General features: G+C 41.9%; 1 protein-coding gene across 3 annotated transcripts in view; it reads left to right on the top strand.

The window, feature by feature from the left end:
- Nucleotides 1-12,412: 12,412 nt before the first annotated feature.
- ANGPT2 (angiopoietin 2) overlaps nucleotides 12,413-24,585 on the top strand; it is a 60,917-nt gene continuing 48,744 nt past the window's right edge. The window contains exon 1 of one of the 3 annotated variants that reach the window (XM_050801091.1): nucleotides 12,413-13,353. In XM_050801091.1, the coding sequence (XP_050657048.1) occupies nucleotides 13,066-13,353 (288 nt within the window). In that variant the 5' untranslated portion in view covers nucleotides 12,413-13,065. The remainder of the gene's footprint in view (nucleotides 13,354-24,585) is intronic. The other 2 variants (XM_050801088.1, XM_050801089.1) reach the window with 2 other exon arrangements.

A 24,585-nucleotide genomic window follows, 5' to 3' on the forward strand; every position in this document is an offset into this window, starting at 1 on the left:
GTGAAGGTGTGGGCCAGGGTTGGTTCCTTCTGGAAGCCAAAACCATGAGGGAGGATCTGTCCTAGGCCTCTCTGCTAACTGCTGGCGGTGGCTGCTCATCTTTGGTGTTCCCTGGTTGGTAGAAGCTTCACCTGGTCCCTACCTGCGTTGTCACGAGGCGTTCCTCCTGTATCTGTCTTCACATGACTGTCCTCTTATAAAGACATCTGTCACATTAGATCAGGGGCCCACTCCACTCCAGTATGACCCTATCTTAACTGATTCCATCTGCAATGGCCCCACTTCCGAAGACAGTCACATGCTGAGGTACTAGGGGTTAGGACTTCAACATGAATTTTGGGGGAACAAAATTCAACTCATAACAAGGACCTTCAAAGAAGTGACAAATTATGAAGAGTTGCATGCTACTAATTATATCTCATAAGTTTTACTCATTTTTCAGTCACTTGAAACATTGTACAGATACTATGTAGGACCTTTTGACTGACCAGCCCGGGTCTTCTTTATCACCATCTCTTCTAGAGCCATAATCCACAGAACAGGACGCTATGCCGTGATCTGCAGAACCTGCACCTGTGATACCATGGCCAAGGGTCCCTGATAATGGAGCTGTTTTGCTGCTTAACTTTGTCTAGAAAAACCCAGATTGCTAAGCTTTATGCAATTTATACAGCTGTTCTTCTTCATCTGTTTCATAAACTGTTTAATATTAGTTCAATATTGTGTAATGAGGCTGCCATTGAGATTAATCATGAAAATAGGTCTTCCTGCTGTTTCCAACCCAGGTGGCTCTCTTGAGCTCAGACCCGTATATGCAAAAGGAAAACTCTAACTGGGAGTCTCATAGCCAATTTAAACTGAACCTGTGCAAGCTGCATGCATTGCCTCTCCCCTCTGAGAATCCTATCTGTGCAGCTGCCAGGCCAGAAACTACAGAACCAGTAATCCTTGACTCTTCCCTCTTACTGCTTTATCCAATCATTTTATTTGTCCTGTTTGTCATTTATTGCCGTTTTTGAATCTGTAGCTTGATATCTTTCATCACTTTGGGAAAATCCTCAGTGATTATCTCCTTGGATATTGCCTGCCCTGTTCTCTCTCCCTTCCTCCGGAATTTGGATGGACTTTGTCAGACACTCTTCCTCCATCCTGCAGGTCTTCTTCACTTTCCCTCTTGGTCCTTATCTCATCTCTCCATCCTACACCTGGAATGACTCCTTGTCACTTCTCTTTCCGCTTCAGGTGTGTCTAATCTTGTTAAACATGACTTTAAATGATAAATTCCAATCATCGTATTTTTCGTGTCTGTAAGTTTTCATTTTAAATCTGCAATATTATTTTCTTTAGTTTTCTGTCCCCGTTAGGTGTTTTCAAAATTTTACTTTACATCTTTAAACATGGTAAGTGTTATGGGTAGAATTACATCTCTGACAGAAAGATGTAAGTCCTAATCCCCAGCAAATCAGCATGTGGGCTTATTTGGAAGTAGCGTCACTGCAGGTTTAACTAGTTGAGAGGAGGTCCTCCTGGAGTGCGGTAGGCTCTTAATCCAATATGACTGCGTCTTTATAAAAAGACGGCCATGTAGACAGGGAGAATGCCAGGAGACAATGAGGCCAGCAACAGCAGAAACTAGGATGGGGCAGGGAAGGACCCCCTACAGGTTTCAGAGGGAACATGGCCCTGCTGACACCTCAATTGTAGACTTCTAGCCTCCAGAGCTGTGAGAATAAATTCCCATTGTTTTAGGCACCCGGTCTGTGGTACGTTGTTACTACAGCCTTAGCAAACCAATACCGCAGGGACAGATGTTTTTGCTGGTCTGTTTTTACTATTTTTTTCTTTCTGCTGCTTTTTGCGAATAGTACTATGTTTTCTTGTGTGTTTATTTTTGTCTGTGAGTTGCCCATTATTCTTGGGAAACCATAAGAATATTTTGAGACCCATGATGAAGGTGCATTCTCCCAGAAAGGATTTTCATTTGCTTCTTCCACAAACCTAGGGGATTAAGGTGAGCAGCCTGGGACCACCTTAGAACAACTCACTGTGGTTTTTTCTGACCACCTTATGTTTACTATAAAACCAAAAAGGGTGAGCTTGTAGTTACCTTCTCAGGGATGGGCTCCCCTCTTCTGGTTCTGTTTAACATCCAGGCATGTTTTCTTGTTTGCTCTGGAGAGTGGGGTGGGCAGGTTTACTTCTGCCTCCCTGACACTGGGGTAGAGCCTTCCTGGAAGGAGGTCTCTCATCAGATGCTCCCATTCCTTTGGGTCCTGGCCTTTGTCTTCTGTCTGAACCACTCAGGCCTTGAAGTAGGCTTACGTTGGCCAGGTTTGGCAAATGACTCGATGGCAAAGCTCTTTAACAGTTCACGTGATTCCTACCTTCCCATAAGTTTGGGCAGAATATGTGCTTATTATCTTGTCATTTTATAGATGCTTTAAAAACTATTGCTAAGTTATTTTATTTTAGTGTTTTTAAGTGTAAGAGTCAATCCCAATACCAAACCAATCCCATTCCTGGACTCCCTGTATTCCATCCGTCTAGAAGGTCTATTGACCACCCCTCTTTAACATCATGAGTCCAATGTTAATATTCTAGCACAGGCCACTATAATATCTAACCTGAATTACCATAGCAGCTTCTGCTCTGGTCTCTCTGCCTCTACTCACACCTCCTCTCACCCCTTCTGCACACAGCACTCCAGGGTCCTTTCCCAGTCACATCAGGCCGCTCCCCTGCCCCAAATGCTTTCTGTCTAGGATACAAACCCAGTTCCTAAGCAGACTCGGCAGCAGCTAGTTCCACACAGCATCTTCAGGCTCACCCATCTCCTCACTCTCGGCTCAATTATTGTTACTTTCTTTTAAGTTCCATGGTCCTGTCTTTTATTTATTTATTTATTTATTTATTTTTAAAGTGCACAGGCAATTTTCTCAGCCTGGAATGTAATTTCCCTCAGTTTTGGTCTTTATTCAGGAAGGGAGAAAGGGCAGAGTATGTTCTTCTTAAAGAAGTAACAATGTGGATCTAAATAGTGAAACTATTCCTGCTGTTCACGTAGCCCTCACGTGGTTTGGGAGGCTTCCCATGTGGGGGCTCCCTCCTGTACTACCCAGGGCCTTATGCAGCAATGCTTGTGCATTGAGATGGGACATCTGTTCACCTTGTTACACTGTAAGCTTGGGGTGAGCAGGATTGGTCTCTAAATTGGCTCCTCATGAAGCCAGACAGTACAAACCTCTTTTTCTGCTGTTGCAATAGTAGTAACCTTATCACCTGAGGATACAGAGACAGCTCCTAGGTCTGTGTATGCTAAATCAATGCCTAAAAGTATTTTTTCACCGTGTGTGTGCACATCTATCTTTAACGTCTGTATATGGTGTGATATGCTGTCGCATTAAAATTAAAATGAAAGCATTGTAGGTTGTATTTTAGTTGCAATTGATGTAGGTCCTAAATTACCTATTATTTCCATTAACAACTGTAATAACAATCATGGATAGATTTGCCTGTCACTTGATAGAGATCAGCAGAGGGAGCTAGTGAGTATTACAAGTGGATTCGATACTTGCATCTTAAATAGGTACCATTTTTAAAATTTTTATTGTAGTCAAGCAAGACTTTTTGATCTATAAATAAAAAAGGTGATCTAAACGTGCATCAGGATTTGGGAGGAATGTACCTGTTATTTTTTTCTGTAAATATTTTACTAGAATAGTTTCAGGCTTTCAAAATACGTTATTGATTTTTTTTTTTCCTTTGAGAGAAACCGATGTCAAGAACTTAATACTGAAATTTTACTTAAAATTCTCTTCGGTCTTTGTCCAATTTACTTTTCTCTTTTGTATCAGTCTGTCTTTGACTTTTAGACCCCTTACTTGAAATGGAACATTTTAGGGAAGTATGCTTTATTATTAATGGGGTACCAAACTGCTTGAAATAGCATTTCTAAGAGAAAAAGTGGAGAAATACATTCTGAATTATTAGGAAAGACTTGAATCATCATCAGACAACTAAGATTCATGGGGGGACAAGAGTGACAAGGAGTATTTTTATACACTTAAAGCAAACATCCCTTCCTTTTATGTGTAACTATTTATTATAATTCTAATATAATTCTTCAAAAACTCCTTTTTGTACTTGTAAGTCTATAATCAAGCCTAATTTCCCACAGGAAGATTTTTTCATATAAAGTCCGCCAGATGGACAGGGATACCAAAAGGAGGTCATGGGCTTTTTTTTACTTCTTTGACATAAGCAATTTTATTTATGTTAACCTATAACCAAGAGAGATAATATATCTTAATGTAAATAGCACATATGACACTTTTATTTCTTTTTTAAAAAGGTTTCTCAATAATTAAGATAAAAATTTTATAAATTTAGATTAAACAAGAATTAATCTAGTTGGCATTAAGCCACTTTCAAATGAGAATTCACTCTAAGAAATTTAGATCTTTATTAGGATGGTTATGATAAAGAGACTGGACATATTTTTTAGAAGCAATGGACTTTGAGATCTCTACAACATTTATGAAATGGATTGGGGAACATTTAATGTGAATTATAACAAATAAGCCCACCTCAAAGCCACTCATGAAATATGGTGTTTGTCAAAGGAAAGACTTTATTTGACTTAACACAGGTCATGTTAGTAAACACTGACATCAATCCATTGAAAAAAAATGTTTAGCATTTCTTTCTACAGGGAGAAAACAGGACACAGAATTACCGGCAAAAATATTATCAGGCAAATGTACTCATCTATTGTTTTAGAATTGTATCCACTCCCTTTTAATGTTGTGACTTGTATCTTGACCTTCTGGCATTTTTTTGATGGGAAAATAAAATATTCCATAATAATACTAGAGAATGAAAATATTTAAAAATCAAACAGCATAACAGTCATGTAAACTATTTCTAAAAACGCAAGGAATTTTTTTCTTAAAAAAAAAAATAGTTACTTGGATATTTCCCAAGCTACTAGTAAACAAAAACTCTTCCCTTCAAAGTCCTTAAGGTTCCATATGATATACAATGCAGCTCTAAAATATGAAATTCTTTAGCAGATGCGATGCTGGTTTGTGGTAGTACAAACTGGGAAAGATTCGGGAATGAATCTCTTAAGTTTCTTTAAAAAACAACAACAACAACAATCCATCTGCTCTAAATGTCATTCACACACAATTTCACAATGAACACAGATAAGTCAGAATGAATGAGTACTTGGAACGTCCATAAACCACCTAAAGAAGAATGCCAAGCACCTGAGAAGTCACATGAACAATGAAGATTTTCTCCTGTTGACTCTGATCCTTCCCACTAACAGGGTTTCTGTGGTTCTGTGTCAAACAGAAGTTACACAGCTGCGAGGAGAAAGATAATTGTCCGAGATAAGGCCTGGGCTGTGGAGGCCTGGGTCCTTATAACTCCTGCGCTTACTCTATCTACCCGCAAATGAAAACACAACTATAATGCGGGGGAAATGGCTGTTTCCCAGGAAAGGAAATGGCCTGAAAACACATCTGGCAAAGAGCTTTCTGTCCGTTTTGGCAGTCAGATACTTATTTTTAACAAAATATACATTTGCTCACCTTGTACAAAGGTGAATTCTGCGGAGTCAATGCCCAATTCCAAGCGGATGACACTTAACTTGTACTCTAAATATATTGGGCCAGCTATTTTATGTCAAATGCTATATTTATATTTAATTGCAACTAGAACAGGAAATGGTGCTAAACTGCATCTCAGAACTGTTTCTATTCTAAAATATACATCATATTCTTCCAGCGATCCACATCGGATGAAATTAAACCAGACAAAGCAGAAAAGTTATTTAAGCCCAAACAATGAAAGGGTATATACAATGTACATATAAAGCTTAACTGATCCATTTAGACAGTATGTTGGATTTCCAAGGATTCTGTCCTAAGCTAGTAAGTAACGATTTGATTTCAGGTCTGCATTAATGATGTGGTTTCTGCACTTGTAATAGGATGGTCCCAGCTCAGATGCCCGAGGTCCACATGGGATGTCCGGTGAGCTTCCATACAAGACGCAGCAGCTCCAGCTCAAGAGGACTGAGGCTGCTAAGAGTCTTTGGCAGTGAGATGGATTCTGTCACTCGGGATGTGTGTTTGTGCCGCACAGAGGTGACGGCCAGTACTGCATAGTGATTCTTGATGATCTCTAAAGGAGGTTGTATTTGCCATGTTAAAGAGGGGCAAAATTACTGCTTTAAATTCTCCTTACATTCATAACCATTAACGTAAAACAGACACACACACACAGGTACTTGGCTAAGGGAATTCTTGTCTCTCTCTTCACTGAGACTTGATTTCCTTATCTGGTATAGGGACAAAAGCTACCTTACATGTTTATACGTGTGTGTTTATACTTTTCTTCCTTTTCTTCTGTCCTTACGGTAACTTGAAGGGGCTTTCCTTTGGTACTTTTTTGAAATCCCATGGCTGGAATTATCCTTCCTAGCATTCCAAAGTCAGGATTGAACACTGGTAACATGATGAGCCGCTCTGGGGAATGGTAACGGTTGATGCAGCAACATTTTTGCAAAATGGCTCTAGACTACATTTGTGGGTCTTCAAATCTGGTTCAACGTATATCAAAATGGAGTCGAAACAGATCTTCCAGGAGGCATATAAAGGAATCACTCTATAGGGAGCCTGCTTTCAGAAAGCAGATTTTTTTTTTTTTTTTTGGCAGGGGGGCAGGTGTTGTGCCAGTTGTGACTTTAGTGCTTATTAATTATTGCATACAATTTGTGGGGGGAAGGAATAAAAATAACTTTAACAACAGTTTTATGTGCAGCAAACCTTCTAATGGTTTTCCCTGTTATCGAACATGAAGTTGTGTATATAAACATGTTGACTGATTTAGATGGCCAAGATGTCTCCAAAGTCCCTCCCAGCTTAGTGTGCCAGGCGCCCAAGAGTCCCGAGTGTGCCCCTCTGTCTGCAAATGGCTAAAATCAAAACATAGTGTCCCAGCTTCATTTTTTAAACTATTTCAGCCCTGGAAGTTCCTCATACATCAACAAGGCACTTTCCAAAAATTAAGGCCAGGCTGCCCAAATAAGCCTGCAGCAGTCACCGCCTCCCAGGCCTGCAGGCAGTGGCGGTGGGAGGAAAGCAGCCTGTAGCCGGCCAGGCCACGCTGAGGATGGGAGACAGTCTCAGGAGGGGTTGCCCAGGCCTGATGGAAAACCATGTCAGAACAAACTGCCCTATAAATGCAGGGCAGCAATGTGCCTTTAAGTATGTCTGAGCCCTTTCCATGTGTTTTTCAGCTCAGCAGGGCTTTTTCAAATTGCATGCTGGCCAATGCATTGCTGGGACTGTACTGGTTGGAAAGGCAAAACGACCCCGGGCCTGGGTCAGGCTGGTGGCCCCATTTCCATCCCTTGATTTGGATAAATGCTGAGTATTAAACTGGCCTGCTGGACAACAGCAGGGGTCACGGGGGCCCACTTGGAAATTCTGTTTGGCCACCCATAGCTTGGGGGCTGCCCCACTTTGTGCTGACTTAGCATCTGTTTTTGGTTTCTGGTTGCTTATGAGAGCTGCATGGATCGCTCTGGGGGAACCTGGGATGGTTTGGCTGTCATGAGTCCTATTCCACATTCAGCCAGTGATGGGTCCACGCACCACCCACTTCCACGGTCCTCAGGAGGCCCTTTGGCTTTTCTTGTTTGTGCCTTAGGGCCTCCAACTGGGCAAACTGAGCCAAAAGGGCTGGCCACGAGGTTCTTTGTAACATTGGCCTCTTTCTGGGAGTAGGTAGCTGTGGTTTTTCTGGTGTCGTCAACCAGGGTAATAAGAACTTGAGACAGTTCCACAGAGAACACATGGGAACCTCTGAAATGTCAGTTGATGACACACAATATGGGGGAGAAACCAAACAGGATTAAGGAAATAAATCGCACTATGCACAGCTGTTCAGCAGAACTATTACGGAAAAACATTGGGTGGGTAGGCAGGTGGCTTTTGGGAACCTGCGACCATGTTTCTCGTCTGACAGTCTCACCTGCCTCTTGCCTGAAGTGCGGCAGGGAGGAGCACCCAAGATTTTCTCTGCAGTTCTGAGATCCCCCAGCCAAGCCTCACTGAGAGTGAAGGGGTCCCAGATGGGTGGCCTCAGACCCCCAGGCTGCATGGCGGTGTTACTGGACACCCACAGCTCCAGGCTCTACACCTAATGCCTTCAAGGGCCTCCCCTTGCCTCCCCCAGGCTTCCTGGTCAGTGGCCTGATGGACCCTGTCTCCACTTCCCTAGGGGCCGCAGCTCTGAGCTCCCCAGGCCACTTCCTGGCCCCTCTCCCTACCTGGCATCCCTGATTCACCTCAATGTGGCACTTTCTCTGGGCACCTATTCTATCCCTTTAGTAAGCCCCTGTAAGCAGTCACACAGAAGGCTGAGCCGAGGCAGCAGCTCTCCCCTGTTCACACGGTGGTCACCACACTCTGTGCACTATCCATGGCCTTGCCGACCACACACGGTCACCACACCGTGCGCACTATCCGTGGCCTTGCCGATCACACACGGTCACCACGCCGTGCGCACTATCCGTGGCCTTGCCGATCACACACGGTCACCACGCCGTGCGCACTATCCGTGGCCTTGCCGATCACACACGGTCACCGCGCCGTGTGTACTATCCGTGGCCTTGCCGATCCCACATGGTCACCGCGCCGTGTGCACTATCCGTGGCCTTGCCAATCACACTGGTCACCGTGTTGTGTGCACTATCCATGGCCTTGCCGATCATACATGGTCACCACGCCATGTGCAGTCAACAGCCATGCCAACCACACATGGTCACATTGTGTGCACTATCCATGGCCTTTCCAACCACACATGGTCACCACACTGTGTGTACTGTCGACAGCCATGCCAACCACACATGGTCACCACGCTGCGTTCACTATCCATGGCCTTGCTGATCACATATAGTCATGATACCGTGTGAAAAATCCATGGCCTTGCTGATCACACATGGTCACCACACTGCGTGGACTATCCATGGCCTTGCTGATCACACGTGGTCACCACACCGTGTGCCCTGTTGACGGCCATGCCAACCACACGTGGTCGCCACACTGCGTGCACTATCCATGGCCTTTCCAACCACACATGGTCACCACACTGCGTGCACTATCCATGGCCTTTCCAACCACACATGGTCACCACACTGTGTGCACTGTCGCCAGCCATGCCAACCACACATGGTCATCACACTGCATGCACTATCTATGGCCTTGCTGATTACACATGGTCACTGTACTGCGTGCACTATCCATGGCCTTGCTGACCACACACGGTTGCTGCACGGCATACAGTGTCAATGGCCTTGCTCACCACACATGGTTATTGCACAGTGTAGACCGTGGATGGCCTTGCTCACCACACATGGTTATTGCACTGTGTAGACCGTGGATGGCCTTGCTCACCACACATGGTTATTGCACTGTGTAGACCGTGGATGGCCTTGCTCACCACACATGGTTATTGCACTGTGTAGACCGTGGATGGCCTTGCTGACCACACATGGTTATTGCACTGTGTAGACCGTGGATGGCCTTGCTGACCACACACAGTGGTGGCTGCACTGTGTGTACTGCCGACAGCCCTGCCAACCACACACGGTCACCACACCGCGTGCACTGTGGACGGCCTTGCCCAGCACCTCCTACCCCCACAGACCACCTAGGCTCTTGGAGGCCAGCAAGCTCCAGTCCAGGCCTGATTTCTAACAGCCTATGAGCTAAGAATGTTTTTTAAACTTTTAAATGATTGGAGAAAATACAGAGAATATTTCATGATGTGAAAATTAAAAGAAATTCAAATTTCAGTACCACGAATAAAGCTTTACTGGAGCCCAGCACGCTCACTCAGTTAGGCTGTCCATAGCTGCTTTGCACCACATCAGCTTTGGGTGGTGGCAATGGTGGCCGTATAGCCTGCAAAGCTGAACATTATTACCATCTGATACTTTACAGAGTTTGCCAACTCCAGGTCTGATAGAGCTTCCCCTGACTCTCTAGTTTGGATAATTTCCATTTAGGAATCTCCAAAGAGCTGTTCCTCCCATGTTCGGAACTTGAGGGGATTTGAAAAGGACGGAGTCCATGCCAGCTGCGCACAGCATGTTATCTGCCCAGAAGCATCATTGTCTTCCTGTGTGCTCTGACTGCTCTCTCTTATCACATCCAATTTGTACATGGGTCTCTCCCTCTCCATACACTATTAGCTTCTTTAGGTCAGATACCCAGTTGCCTTCATCTCTATCCCCAGTGCATAGCGTGGTGTCTGACACAGGCGGGCAGTACTTTGGTGTGCCCACTTTCTATTGTTCCTTTTAAACTACCCTATTTGCCTGGAAGACAACTGAATGACTTTTAAAACCACATATGCCGGCCAGGTGCAGTGGCTCACACCTGTGATCCGAGCACTTTGGGAGGCCAAAGCAAGAGGATCACTGGATGCCAGGAGTTCAAGACCAGCCTGGGCAACGACAGTGAGACCTTGTCTCTACAAAAAATAATCGTAAAAAAAGTTAAAACCACATATGTGATATTAATACCTTATAATACACTTTTTCAAACAGGAAATAAAAAAATTGCACCCTATGGCACTGCCTCACATTCAGAGAATAGCACAGTTACACTATTTGATGGTAGAAGAACTGATTCCCATCTAATAGAACATGCCTGTAAAGAAAAGGAACGAATATTTCTAAACACACAATTATATCTTAATCCTAAAAACCCTACAGAGAAAAAATGATCTCCATTTTATGAGTAGGGAGACCGAGGCTTCGAGAATTGAAGCATTTGCTGGAGTCACACAGAAGCAGAGTTCTAACACAGGTCTCATCTTTAAGACCTATATGCTTTATTCGACGGAGCACTGTCCGGATGGGTATAGCGTCTTTCATGGGTTCCCTTAGTGGAAACCATGTCCAGAACCTTGGTGGAATCATAGGACCACTTCTGCTAATGGAATCCTTCCAGAGAGCGTCTCCCAGCTTTTCTGTGCAACAGAACCCTGTGGTTGTCTGGTGAAGCCTATAAACACCTTCTCAAAAGAAGACACATGCTACTTTATTCAAATGTGCAGTAGCAAGATCTAGGGGTGGGTTTAATAAAAACGTATTTCAGAGTATTGTGACAGCGAATAAAAATAGCTGATTTCTGAGGATGAGAAAGTCACAGATATTCACACTGCTGTTCGTTAACTATTCACAGATAAAGGAAAGGCTGTCTTTCGGTTAGAACTTAGTGAAAAATAAAGATCTTTTATGGGTAGACGTGGTCTGTTAAGTCAGGGTACCAGGTATTCAGCGCTCACTGGGAATAATAAACCTTGTATCTTGAGAGATAAACAAACCACAGCAAAGGCAAGGGGCTTTTTCCCTATGTACACTTGGGCTGGTGAGTTAACATATTATTAATCTCTGAAGTATTAAGTTTTAGTTGTTAAAGGAACTGACTCGTAGGATTTACAGAGCCATAGGATTGAAGTTGAAAAATCCTGTGAGTGCACCCCTTGAATTGCACAGATGAGGACATTAGAGCTTAATTAAAATAGGGAAGTGACTTGTCTGAGTCTAATACCAAGGGAGACTAATGTAATTGATAATGTGTTACAAAATGCTGAGATGTCAACAAATCCTGACACAATAAAGAAGTTTGTGGGCTGGGCACGGTGGCTCACGCCTGCAATCCCAGCACTTTGGGAGGCCAGGGGCGAGTCGATCACAAGGTCAGGAGTTTGAGACCAGCCTGACTACCACGGTGAAACCCGGACTCTACTAAAAATATAAAAATTAGCTGGGCGTGGTGGCGTGCGCCTGTAATCCCAGCTGCTCAGGACCCTGAGGCAAGAGAATCACTTGAACCCGGGAGGCAGAGGTTGCAGTGAGCCGAAATTGCCCCACTGCACTCTAGCCTGGGTGACAGAGCGAGACTCCATCTCAAAAAAAAAAAAAAAAAAAAAAAAGTTTGTGTTCTTCTTTCTACACACACACTTAAATTCTAATTTCTCTATTGTAATGCAATGAACTTAATCAGTACAGTGCATTGTTAGTGTGAATATCCAAGTGGATTTTTTTAAAAGAATAAAGGTCAGAGCTCAGAAACTGATGTTTCTAACGTGACTTAATAACAGAAGATTTCCCTATCCAACTGTTTTGAAATGAAAATCTTTTCTAACTTGGCTAGTGTTTCAAGAATCAACTAATATCAATGAATCTATTTTTCCCTCTGAAAAGGCACACGTTTACAGGAGCCAAACTTCTTCCTCTTTATTTGTAATAACAAAAATAAACCGAAGTCCTGACCTATTTGTAGTATTTTTATTCCTAAAGGAAAAAACAGGAACTTTCATTGTACTTTAACATTAAAGTTATTACCTCAGATATTTTGCCAGTTTAGCACGGCAAAATCAGTTTCAGACAAAAGAGATCAACTGCTCTCTCTAGGAAATACTTAATTGGGGTGGTGCCTAGGAAATGCCCAGGGGTCCTGTGACAGATCGGTTTTTCCCAGAGGGTTTCTGCGGCATGGGTCCTGGTTGGACGGCAGGCATTCTGCTCTGATTTTTCCTGTTGCCTGGCTAGTGACCCCCTACAGGAAGATAACGGATAAGCCAGGAGGGCGGAGCAGCCCACTACACATGTCTGGCTGCTCTTATCAACTTATCATATAAGGAAAGGAAAGTGATTGATTCGGATACTGACACTGTAGGATCTGGGGAGAGAGGAACAAAGGACCGTGAAAGCTGCTCTGTAAAAGCTGACACAGCCCTCCCAAGTGAGCACGACTGTTCTTCCCACTGCAATCTGACAGTTTACTGCATGCCTGGAGAGAACACAGCACTAAAAACCAAGTTTGCTACTGGAAAAAGAGGAAAGAGAAGACTTTCATTGACGGACCCGGCCACGGCAGCGTAGGAGCCCTGCGTTTTAGACGGCAGCAGCTCGGGACTCTGGACCTGTGTGTGCCTTCAAGTTTGCTAAGCTGCTGGCTTATTACTGAAGAAAGAATGTGGCAGATTGTTTTCTTTACCCTGAGCTGTGATCTTGTCTTGGCCGCAGCCTATAACAACTTTCGGAAGAGCATGGACAGCATAGGAAAGAAGCAGTATCAGGTCCAGCATGGGTCCTGCAGCTACACTTTCCTCCTGCCAGAGATGGACAACTGCCGCTCTTCCTCCAGCCCCTACATGTCCAATGCTGTGCAGAGGGACGCGCCGCTAGAATACGATGACTCGGTGCAGAGGCTGCAAGTGCTGGAGAACATCATGGAAAACAACACTCAGTGGCTAATGAAGGTAGGAAAAAAATCCATCTGTCTTTGTGAACAATCCATGCTATTAAGATCAGCTTGGCAGCAGCTCAGGTTTTAACAACAAAAAAAAAAGAAGAAGAAGGATAAAGAGGATTAGTGCTGGAGAGCGGGTTGCTGGTACCCTCAAATGAAAGATCATTTCTTTTATTCTATCCCAGGGTGTGTGGGTCGTCCCCGGGGTGAAAATAATTATTTGGAAAGAATGCCAGAGTCAATACAGAAAATCTCTAAAGTTAGAAATCTCTACTAACAAGGTAGAGGAAATACACTTCTCTGCACAACTTGTGTGCCGTTTTGTTTGTTTACATCGTTTAAGCTCAGTAACACCCATCACCACGGAGGTTCTCAGCTGGTTGCAGGCAAGTGAGGGAAGGCTGTGAGCCACAGCAGCCCGCGAGCCAGGAAGACCGTGACAAGCATGCTGATGACCGAGGCATAACGGATGGAGTAAAGTGCTTTACCAATTTCCTGAATTTATTTACTAAAATAGGTTGTGACTCTTGGTAAACGAGAGGAAATTAAATAAAGCAGACCTTGTGTTTCTCAGAATCTCAGGGCCCTACTGCTAAGGGCTTTTGCCATCTGTAAACAGGGGCACATTTCCCAAGCGTCCCAAAGGTATTCAGCACTGCAGCCCCCGTCAGTTCCAGCAACCAGTGCGGCATGCGTCCCCACGTGGGACGGTTATGTTCAAGTCATGCCATGACAGGACAATCTATCTGACAGTTTGTTCTTGGGGTGATTCCACTGTTTCACAGATGATCCCACTGTTTCCTAGACTTTTTATGGAGATGTAACCAAAATAGGATATTGAAAGCTCTGTTTTTCTTTCACAAATAATTTTTTTTACATGTAAACATGGGAGCTATTTATATAAAACCCAAAACGACCCTGGAATTTTCTTTATATGGACTATATGTATTCTAAAGGAAGTTTAAACAAAATGCATACATTAATTGTTAAGTAGCATGATGATGCCATTACATCACAATGTTTACATGGCAGGGAATGTGATTATCTAAAGGTATATAGTCTTTTAAAAGTTGGTAAGCCTCATTTGACACGTTACCCTAGAAAAGCACAATTATTTTCTCACTCTTTCATTTCACCATAAGCCTTTTGTTAGGACACCTTATCTGAATCTCGGAACGGATTTTGGAGCCTAATCTGTGCTTCTCATTACCTCCCCTACCTTCAGAGAGAAAACAACTAAGTTATTATTTGAGTCATGAGCTTAAACGAATCAATGTGAATGAATGTTCCCAGCACCACTGGTTACTGTGTCAAGAGGAGTCATTGAAAACAAAAACTTACCAAAATGACCTATCAAATACAGATTTCATGTAATATGAAACTCACTAGCAATGTCTTTTTAAGCTCCTGGCTCAGTGCTCCAGTAAGTTTCCCTCCTTTCCCAGGTCACTGTGGTGCGCTTTTAAACATCTTCTAAAATTCGTAGCTGTGTAAATAATTATGCTAAGCTTAAAAAGTATGCAGCAACACAGGTTGACATATGTGGAAGGCAAACTATATCCTAAATATCTGCTTAACTTGAACTTCCTATTTCTTTGTAAATCTTCATGCTGATGTTTAATGACTTTCCCACATCTACCGTGGTTACAGAGTCACAGTGAGGGATGAAAGACGCATTGCAGTAAATATTCTAATCTGCCCGACGGGCAAGTCATCTCCTAGAAGAAATGGCCAGGAAACATAAAAGAGTGCTTTGCTAAATGCAAGGCTGCTAAATTGTATTTGCTTAATTAAGCCTACGTTAGGTATACCTGAAACTCCATAAGCAAAGCTCATATTTCTTTCTTAGGTAAACTACCCCTTCTGTTGGGTCTTTGAGATAAAGACAGAAAAAGACAAGGAATTCTATGTTAGGCGACCAAAATTTCTTCCTTTCCAGGTTCACTTAGTCAATATTTGAACAGCAGTATCACAATGCTATTTCAAAAGTCCGTCTTCAGCTGTCTAGCTAAATATCGTTTCACCAAGAATGACTTAATGTTTATCTTTGCACGAGCTCCACACCTGTTCTCCCAGCCTATCTCAGCGATGTGCACCTGAGAAAGGCAATTTGCACTGTCGCTTGGTTTACAGGCTTCTGGCTTGGGAATGAAAACAAAAAAGCAAAGATGAAACCCACTTAAAGTGATTAAATGTAACCTCTCTGTTTGTGTATCTCCTGTGTTTTGTCACCTGTGATAATAAACACTGATTTTCTCATGAGGAAGAAAATAATATAAAATGGAATGATAGATAAGCCACACAGTTAAAGGGTCACCATTACAACCTAACACCCACTGATTTGATTAGCACAGAAAGCAGCAGCACAATTCTGTGTTTTTCATGGTTTTACATATTTTCTTTTGAGCTATTTTTTGGGGAAAAAAAAAAGTTTCCATATCTCCTTTCTCTCCTGGATCAGCACTAAAAATGAAAGATTGAAAAACAACCCACTACAAAATCTGTACACTTTTAGGAAATTAAAACACTTGTCAGGAAGGAAATTAAGACCAAGTTTCTGGTTCATTTTAGGGCAAATAAATAGTAGTTCAACCTCTGAGTGGTCAGCATAGCCTAGGGAGCTTCGACTAAGAAAGCAGGTTTCACATCACCGAAAGGTCCCACGCTGCCCCTTTTATCTGTCCGGCAAAGGAAGTGTCAGGCTTCTGAATGAACTCAGAGGAATATGAATGGAACAATACAGGACAGCTCACTCGCTGTGTAGTAGTTAAACAAGGATAAGATAAATTCATGATCGCTAGCACATGAAACACACTGCAATGGACCAAAGACTACTCATGCTACGTCCCTCTTGCTAATCCTGCAACTAGTCTGAACCTCTGCCCTGGTGATATTAAACACACTTTATAAAAACTCACAAATAATTTAGCAAAACGGATTGTAAGAACAAAGGGATTTTTTTTCCTGATAAGAGGAAATATGGAAAGGAAATAACTATTTCACACTGATGAGTGCCTCATACCTATAAACAACTACAAGTCTATGAACACTTTAAAACAGAATGATTTGAAAAATAAACTTGATGCCTACTACGGATGCAAACATTTCCTCTGCCATCTTTTTTGTTTGTGTGTTTGTTTGTTTTTTAAACGACATAAGAACAGGCTGGAAACTGTAAATGTGAATTGCAATCCTTTTCTTTCTTTCAAAGTAATAACAGTGTATCTTTTTAATAAGATGTGATAGCTACTACTCATGAATCAATGCATAGGAAACCATGCAGTTATGCTCTTCAAACATAGCTGCTGTCACTGGGAGAAACGGATGGTGAGAGGCTCGTAGAGGAACCCAGCCCGCCAGTCCCACCCTGCCCTTGCTAGGGACTGTGTGTGTGTGTGTGTTGTCGTGTGTGGCTACAAAACACTCATTAGCTGTATATTAAAACAACAACAATAAAACCCAGGGCTTGGTTCATTAGAGGAAAGAAAAAAATCCCATCCCATTCACAGCCACTGGTCTCTTGTGATAGTGGAGGACAAGAACCATTACTGTATCCGCTGGCTCCATCCTGAGTGGTGAAATATGACTGTGCTCAGTGTTAGTATTACTATATAGTAAGGAATGCAGTAAGGAATGGAGAAGAGACAGTTTCACTATGGTAGGGGAAGTGCAATATATTTAATTTTGGAAAATACAAATATAGTTTACTATATCTCTTATGCAATATGTATATGTGTAGTACAATACATGCCTCTACAGTATATAAAATATATAAAATATAATACATGTTTACTCTATGTGGATTATATATTATACATATATCATTTGTTTTCTGTGGTCAAGTAGTCTTTGTTTACTATATGGCGTTGTCTGAGATACTGGATTAACTAGTCAGATATCATACTATTTGCTTGCAGAGTCTAGAACTAGGAAATGGATTTCCATAATCTTACCTTCTACTGAGACACCAGATAATCCATATAGTCTCAATACTGAAGTCTGAAATTTTTCTGATTTTAGTCAATTTGGCTCTTTACAGTTGTAAACAGGTTGTAATCCACAAGTGTATCTGTAATCTACAAGTGTACACGGAACTTGAGAAGGATAATTGTCTTATCAGTGGTGATCAGATGCTCAGGATGGTCCATGGTGCTTATTTTAATCCATAAAATAACTGAAATTTTGTATATTTAAAATGGAAAAACAAGAGTTCAAATCAACTCTACCATCATGGGAGTAATTTAAAAAATAAAACAAAAATATTATGAAAGATATGGGCAAGGTAAAAAAAATGTCAGGTTATTGAAATGGTGGAAATAGGAAGCAGATTCTCCTTCCCCCGTCTTCCATCCCTTTCTTGGAGATTAGCACTCAGAGATTTCTTTTACCAGCCCTTTATTTAAAATGCCAAATTTAGTATCAAATGTACAGCTTTCCTTCTTTTTAAAACACGTACAGTGGCATTGTAGCATAATCAGGATCTTTCCTGGCCCACAAATGACATGATAAGAGGTTGGAAGGAAGATTGTATTTAGGAACAAAGAGCAAATCTGAAAGATTGAGGTAAAGAAATAAAGGTGTGTGTGGGGGGCAGGGGCAGGAGAGACAGACACACCACCTGTGAGGGAGTCAGTCAAGATGAGGAAGAGAGGGAGGATGTGGCACAACTGTTTTGACAGGGAAGAAAGGAGGTGGTTTAGATCTCTCCATATCTGGCCACAAAATGACAGCAGGGCCTGGACAGCTTTGTGGATTTCCTGAGTTGAGATCAAGAGGATGCATACAATGAATCATGAACACGGACAGACTGTTTTCCAATTAGCTGTTCACAATTTGCAGGATGTTTACGGTACTTAATGGCAAGTCAGCAGGCAAACCATTCTCTCTCTCCCTGTATATATGTATGTTTGTGTGTGTGTGTGTTTACACACATACACATATCATATTAAATATGCAAAATATATATTTGTTCTACAGGATAGTCCTGTAAGATTGGCTTCATTTGGCAACTGATACGGTCGACTCTAATTAAACAGCGCCCATCTAGACAGCCAACACCTATTCTCTTTTCGCTATAGCCTCCTTGGGCTTGAAGGAACCTAACAATGAGAATTTTCTCCTAAATTATTCTAGAATCATTCTGATATAAAGACAGCCACTCAACTTTGCAGCCACACCATTCATCACTAAGGTAGTGATCCTAACAGGGTAGTTCTGAATCACCTTAAAGCACTGTCCACACCTCACCTCATTTTGCCCCGGGAATATCTCTAGCACGCAAGTATGGTAGGTATGGTGGATGCAAGCCTGTATATTTTTTTAAGTCCCTTATAAACACGGGGCATGCTAACACCAGTGCCCTCTGCAGTTTAGCTGCCTTGTATGGATTGCCCAGCGGTAAAGTAAATACGGGAAAGCACGCATATCCCCCCCTCTGACAAAAGCAGACTTTTCCGTGGGGCTGGGAAGACTGCAGAAAACTGCTGAGAGGAGTGTGAATGAGTATGAATTTGGGCAGAAGTGCGTTATTTCTCAGTTCATTCGCGTAAGTGAGTGAACACCACACGACCCCGCCCACCCCTCGTAGGGGGGTTTCAAGTTCGGGGCAGGAGCCATGAAAGTTTATTTATTTGTTCAAAAAATATTTATCGAGGACCTACATGTGTCCACGCAGTGTTGGTTCTAGGTGCCTGGAAGAAGTCAGGGGGGAAAGAAAATGCCTAAAGCCAGGCACAGTGGCTCACACCTGTAATCCTAGAGCTTTGAGAGGCCGAGATGGGAGGACACTTTGAGGCCAGGAGTTCAAGGCCAGCCTGGTCAACAGAGTGAGACCCCATCTCTACCATGGCACGCAGCTGTGGTTCCAGCTACTTGGGAGGCTGAGGTGGGAGGGTGGCCTGAGCCCAGGAAGTCAAGGTTGCAGTGAACTATGATGGCGCCATTGCACAGCAGCCTGGGCAACAGAGTGAGACCCTGTCTCTTTAAAAAAAAAAAAAAAGACAATGCCTATGCTTTTGGTCAGTAGTGTAGCAGCAGCTGGTATGTGCTGCACAGAAGGGTAAATGAATGAAATGAGAAATTAAACACAGCGCAAAGGGAGTCAGGCATGGGCGGGACTGTGGGGTGGGGATGATGTTAAGTCCTTGGTCACTACATGGAAACCCTTTTATAAAAGGAAAATCAATGAGAACTATTTCTGAATGGTTGCTATTCCTATTACCTAAGTAATATATGGATATTGCAAAAAATGGAGAATATACAAAGACTGACAAAAAGTAAATATTAGGTATAATTATATGATTCTGAAATAAACATTCTTAATATTTAATGCCTATATGTAAACACTGTATATGCTATAGTACTTATTATATAGTACTTATTAAAATTACCTCTTCAATAATTTGTTTTTATTAAAAATAAAAAAAAAAAAGTGAGCCTGAGAAATTAAGTAACTGGTTGACACCCCTGGTTAGTCTTGGCAGCAATTCTCACCCACTGGGACTCCGATCTTTAGACAAGTGCAGGGCACTCCTAGGCCAGCATCAGGACCTGAAATACCAAGTCCCCACAGAAGACTTGACAGATTCCGGTTGCTGAGAGCACAGCTTTGTTCTCACCCCTAGAAAGGTGAGACGCCAGCCCTTCTATGTGAGGATGGTGCTGAAGCTGCTAAGAAAACAAGCAAAAACAAGCAACTGGGAATATCCTGTTTGTAAAGGAATGATAAGAAATTCCACCTTGTAGTAGAATTGGTGCAATTGGTTTAATTGGTACAACTATTTAATAGTTCAGAAGACTAAAAACAAATTTAGGTGGCTGGGTGCAGTGGCTCATGCCTGTAATTCCAGCACTTTGGGAGGCTGAAGCAGGTGGATCGCTTGAGCTCAGGAGTTCAAAACCAGCCTGGCCAACATGATGAAACCCCGTCTCTACCAAAAAATACAAAAATAACCCAGGCGTGGTGGTAACACCTGTAGTCCCAGCTACTCAGGAGGGTGAGGTGGGAGGATCATTTGAACTGAGAAGATGGAGGCTGCAGTGAGCCAGGATGGCACCATTGTTCTCCAGCCTGGGTGACACAGTGAGATCCTGTCTCAAAAAAAAAAAAAAAAAAAAAAAAAAGGACAGCCCCCCCCCCCCCCCACAAGTTGTTATAAACAAGGGGAAGTATACATGGATATTCTTACAAACCATACATCTAGTTACAGCCCTGTTCTGGAAGTTGACGGGGTGAAATGCTGGATTTCACAGTACACCACTTGAAAGGCAGGCCAATGAAATTCAGTCTCAGGGAAGTTCCATGTGGCCTTGCCTTCCCACTATTAGAGTTTAAAAACTATTTGAGTGTTATTGTCCATCTAACCTTCTACAGATGGGATCACCAAAAACGGCCTGGCACTTGCATTATGTTAATGCTTAAAAAGAAAATTATGTGAAGTTGAATGATTTGATGTAAATAAAAACAGTAAAAAAAAAAAAAAATCATGGGCAGTGGTTTAGAATAACAGTTTGAACCATTTGTTGGGAATAAAATGACTGTTTTATGTATGGTTTAAAAACAGGGAAAGGAACTCTGCCTACCACCGCCGGGACTGTAGGTCAGGTATGCCAGCCGACTGTCTTTAATATTTTAATTAGATATTTCTCCATGAAATCACCTTTCTTTTCTGTCCTAATCCTTCCTTGCATCAGTTGACAAAAGATGTGAAACCTATTAAAAAACTCCTGAGAACTGGACCTAATCCTTTTACCAGAGCCCCTCCTGCAACCAGCTAAAACCTCTCTTTGCAATTCATCTAGAACCTCACTGAAACCTGTGGGCTCTCCCGCTCCCCCGGAGGGCTCCTCTGATGGTGATTACTTTCTCCAAAATCAGACTGGTTCTCCCTCTGAGCAACCTTTCACATGTCTGTGAATTATTTTTGGAATCTTTGCATTAACCTGACAACTTACCACCACAAAATATTCACAGTTGATATTTAATATTTTAACATTTTTAAAACCAACGACCAAATTAAAAATATACATTAAAAATTACCTGTCATTAAAAAATATGTAATTTTATAATTTTTATGGACAATGGAGCTTTTTAAAGAGATGAGACACTAAGATATACAAGTCTTGGGAAATGGAGGCTGATTAATTATAATCATAATTGGCTTTTGGGGGAGAGAACATGAACAAAGTCTTAAAAAGAAGCAAGCAGCTAGCCTTTCCATTTTTTTTTTTTCCTCTCTTTTTAAAATCCAGCTCTTGTAGGATCTGTTTCTCAATTTTGTCACATTTAGTCCAGACCAACTGGGCATTTGTCACACTTACTCCCATGTTAACACTCTCGTTGACTGGAGGTGGACTGTCCAGGTGGCTTAATCTGGGGATAAGACTCCTATTAGTCTAATACGGGTCTTATCACAAGGCTACTAGATACCACCCACATCTCCCTGTCTGAAGTACTCAGTATTTCAGAAGATACATTAGCACCTTCATTATGAAAATTTTGTTCTGGCAAATTTCAAGAATGAAGGTTAAACCCGAGTTGTGGGCTCGTCTCTATGTCACGAACAGTATCCAACTGGACATGCTACACACGGAAGATTTCTATTTTGTCTGCCCAACGCATATCTTGGTAGTTACATTCAACAGCCAAAGGGGAAAATACGCCATGGAGTTGCCTTATGTGTAAATCCACGGCCAGGGCCACCCTCGGTATGGGTGGCTGAATCACGTGGGACTTTATAAGGACCGTCTGACGTTCGCTTTTCCATTCAAGAAGTGCCAAAAATGAATGGGGAAACTGCCAGTTCTCCTCTGCCTGAGGGGCCTTGGAGGCCCCAAGACCACCAACCAGAAGGAAAAAGGGAGAGGGTAAAAAAAAAAAAAAAAAAAAAAAAAAAAGAAACCATTTCAGGGATTTTGTTTCTGGCCCAAGCCAGCCTCAGGAATTTAGCCAAACTACAGCAAAGGGATATGTTCGCATTCTCCTGTAGTTTGAATAAAGGCATTCTATACCAAAAGAAGAGGTATCTTGGACATGATCAGATTCAAGAAAATCTACTTTTAAAAAAAATTGTTGACGTGTGAAGTCGACACCATTACCATTAGACCAGCGTGCCTCTGAAGTTACTCTCAGGGGTGCTGGTGTACTTTTAACTATATAACCGTCAGAAGACCCTAGTGAGGGCTGGCTAGGTTTACTGGTGCAATCTGAAACTGCAGAATAACATTTTGTTGTTGTTGCTTTACTTGTTCCTTTTCATATGTAGTAAATGATTTTTTAAAAGACTACTTTTTTTTAGAGCAGTTTTAGATTCACAACAACATTGAGAGAAAAGTACAGAGAGTTCCGACAGCCCCCCTCCGTGGCACACACACAGTCACCTCCCCTACGATCCACATCCTGCACCAGAGTGGTGCATTTGTTAAAACTGATGAATCTACATTGACACATCATTATCACCCAGAGCCCGCAGTTGACATGCTGTACATTCTGTGGGTTTGGACAAATGTATGAAGCCATGGATCCACCACTGAAGAATCACACAGAGCAGCTTCACTGCCCTAAGAGTCCTGTGTGCTCTGCCTGCACAGCCTTTCTTCCCCTTAACCCTGGAAACCCCTGATCCTTTTACTATCTTCAGTTTTCCCTTTTCCAGAAGGTCATAGAGTTGGAATCATAAAATATATAGCCTTTTCAGATTGGCTTCTTTCACTTAATAAGTGACTTAAAAAAAAAAAAAAGTAGGAATAACTGTAGAATGATTGTTTAGTGATCTCTTGCCTTAATTAACTGGCCGAAACAATCACTGTGTATCTTCAGAAACGGTACCAGTTTTGTTACCTACATCAGTGAACTTGTAAGATTATTATGTGTTTCAAATAAGATGATGGATAGCAAAGGGTGTTGGAAACTGTACGATGCTACACAATTGCAGGAACTATAATTAGAATGAATTTTAACAGGAACACCAGAAAGACACTTATCAAGATCTATACTACATCTCACATTAGTTAAAGGTTCTAATTCCAGTCACACTCATTGGGGTAAATGATCTAACTTCTATACCTCCGAGTTATATACTTCAAAGCACATGTTTACTCTGAAAGATAATGAATTCCTTTTCAACACTGAAAAGGACCGTCGTAAGTGTTTGTGTAAAATGTCTGTATTCTGCATATCGCATGAATGCCTCTGTGGAAACCGCTCCAGTACTGTCCATTGGGTAACACACTGCTGTGACTGCGTTAATATGGCCACATTCCATCATCACGTGTAATTCATCCCTTCAGGTTCAGTGTGGGTCGTAAGCAATGCTGCTTCTGCATGTTGTTTCTATGGCAGAAGAAGGCAGGAACTAAATGATTATTACAATATAGCCCCAAACTACCTTCTAAGCAGGCATTTGGGGGTTAAGCAGTCAAGCCACATATCTTAATAGAAAAGATTCAGAATTTCTAAGAGGTACCATTTCCTCTGATTTTCTTTGGGTTCCTGACAGCATTTTCTCTGCCATGATTTCTGGAATCAACAGATGATATCAATTCTTGGTCATCTACTGGATAATTACAAACATTAGTCTGAAGATAGTTGAAGGATTAGAGTTTTATTAGACTGTGTAGTCTTTGGAATCTCAAAAAATTATTACATACAGATGTAGCTTAAAAATTCCCTAAACAAACTGGTCTTAATGGGAAATGTTGGTGTAAAAATGCTGCCTGAGAAAGTACGTTATTGTATTTTGCTGAATAACATAAAACCATCAAATTCCAACCACAAGCTAATTATCTATGCTTAACATTTGGCATATATGAAATTCCTTATTTTTTAACTATTAAGGAATAGGTTCTTAAATTTCCTTAAACTTTTCCAACTTTAATACAAAAAATTGTTAATGACAGGAATTCCTGACCTGAATCATTTTTAACTTAACTGTACCAGTGACCTGTTCTTAACAGTGTTGATGATTGGGACAAAAATGTTATGAGTTAAAAAATTAAGACTAATCAGAACACCAGCCCCTCAAATAACAACTGGTTATTTTGTGATGTGAAATTGTGCATAGTTTTCAAATACAGCATGGCTCCCTTCTAGGTAATAACAAAAACAATAAATCCATACATGCTTTTACCTTTAATTGGGCAACTTTTAATACATATAATTTGTTTATGGTTACATAATTGGCCTGTCCCGTGCCATGAAGACGTCACAGCTGCCATGCATGGAATTGATGGCACACTACTCTGC

Source organism: Macaca thibetana, chromosome 8, assembly GCF_024542745.1.
Source record: "Macaca thibetana thibetana isolate TM-01 chromosome 8, ASM2454274v1, whole genome shotgun sequence".
NCBI lineage: Eukaryota > Metazoa > Chordata > Mammalia > Primates > Cercopithecidae > Macaca > Macaca thibetana.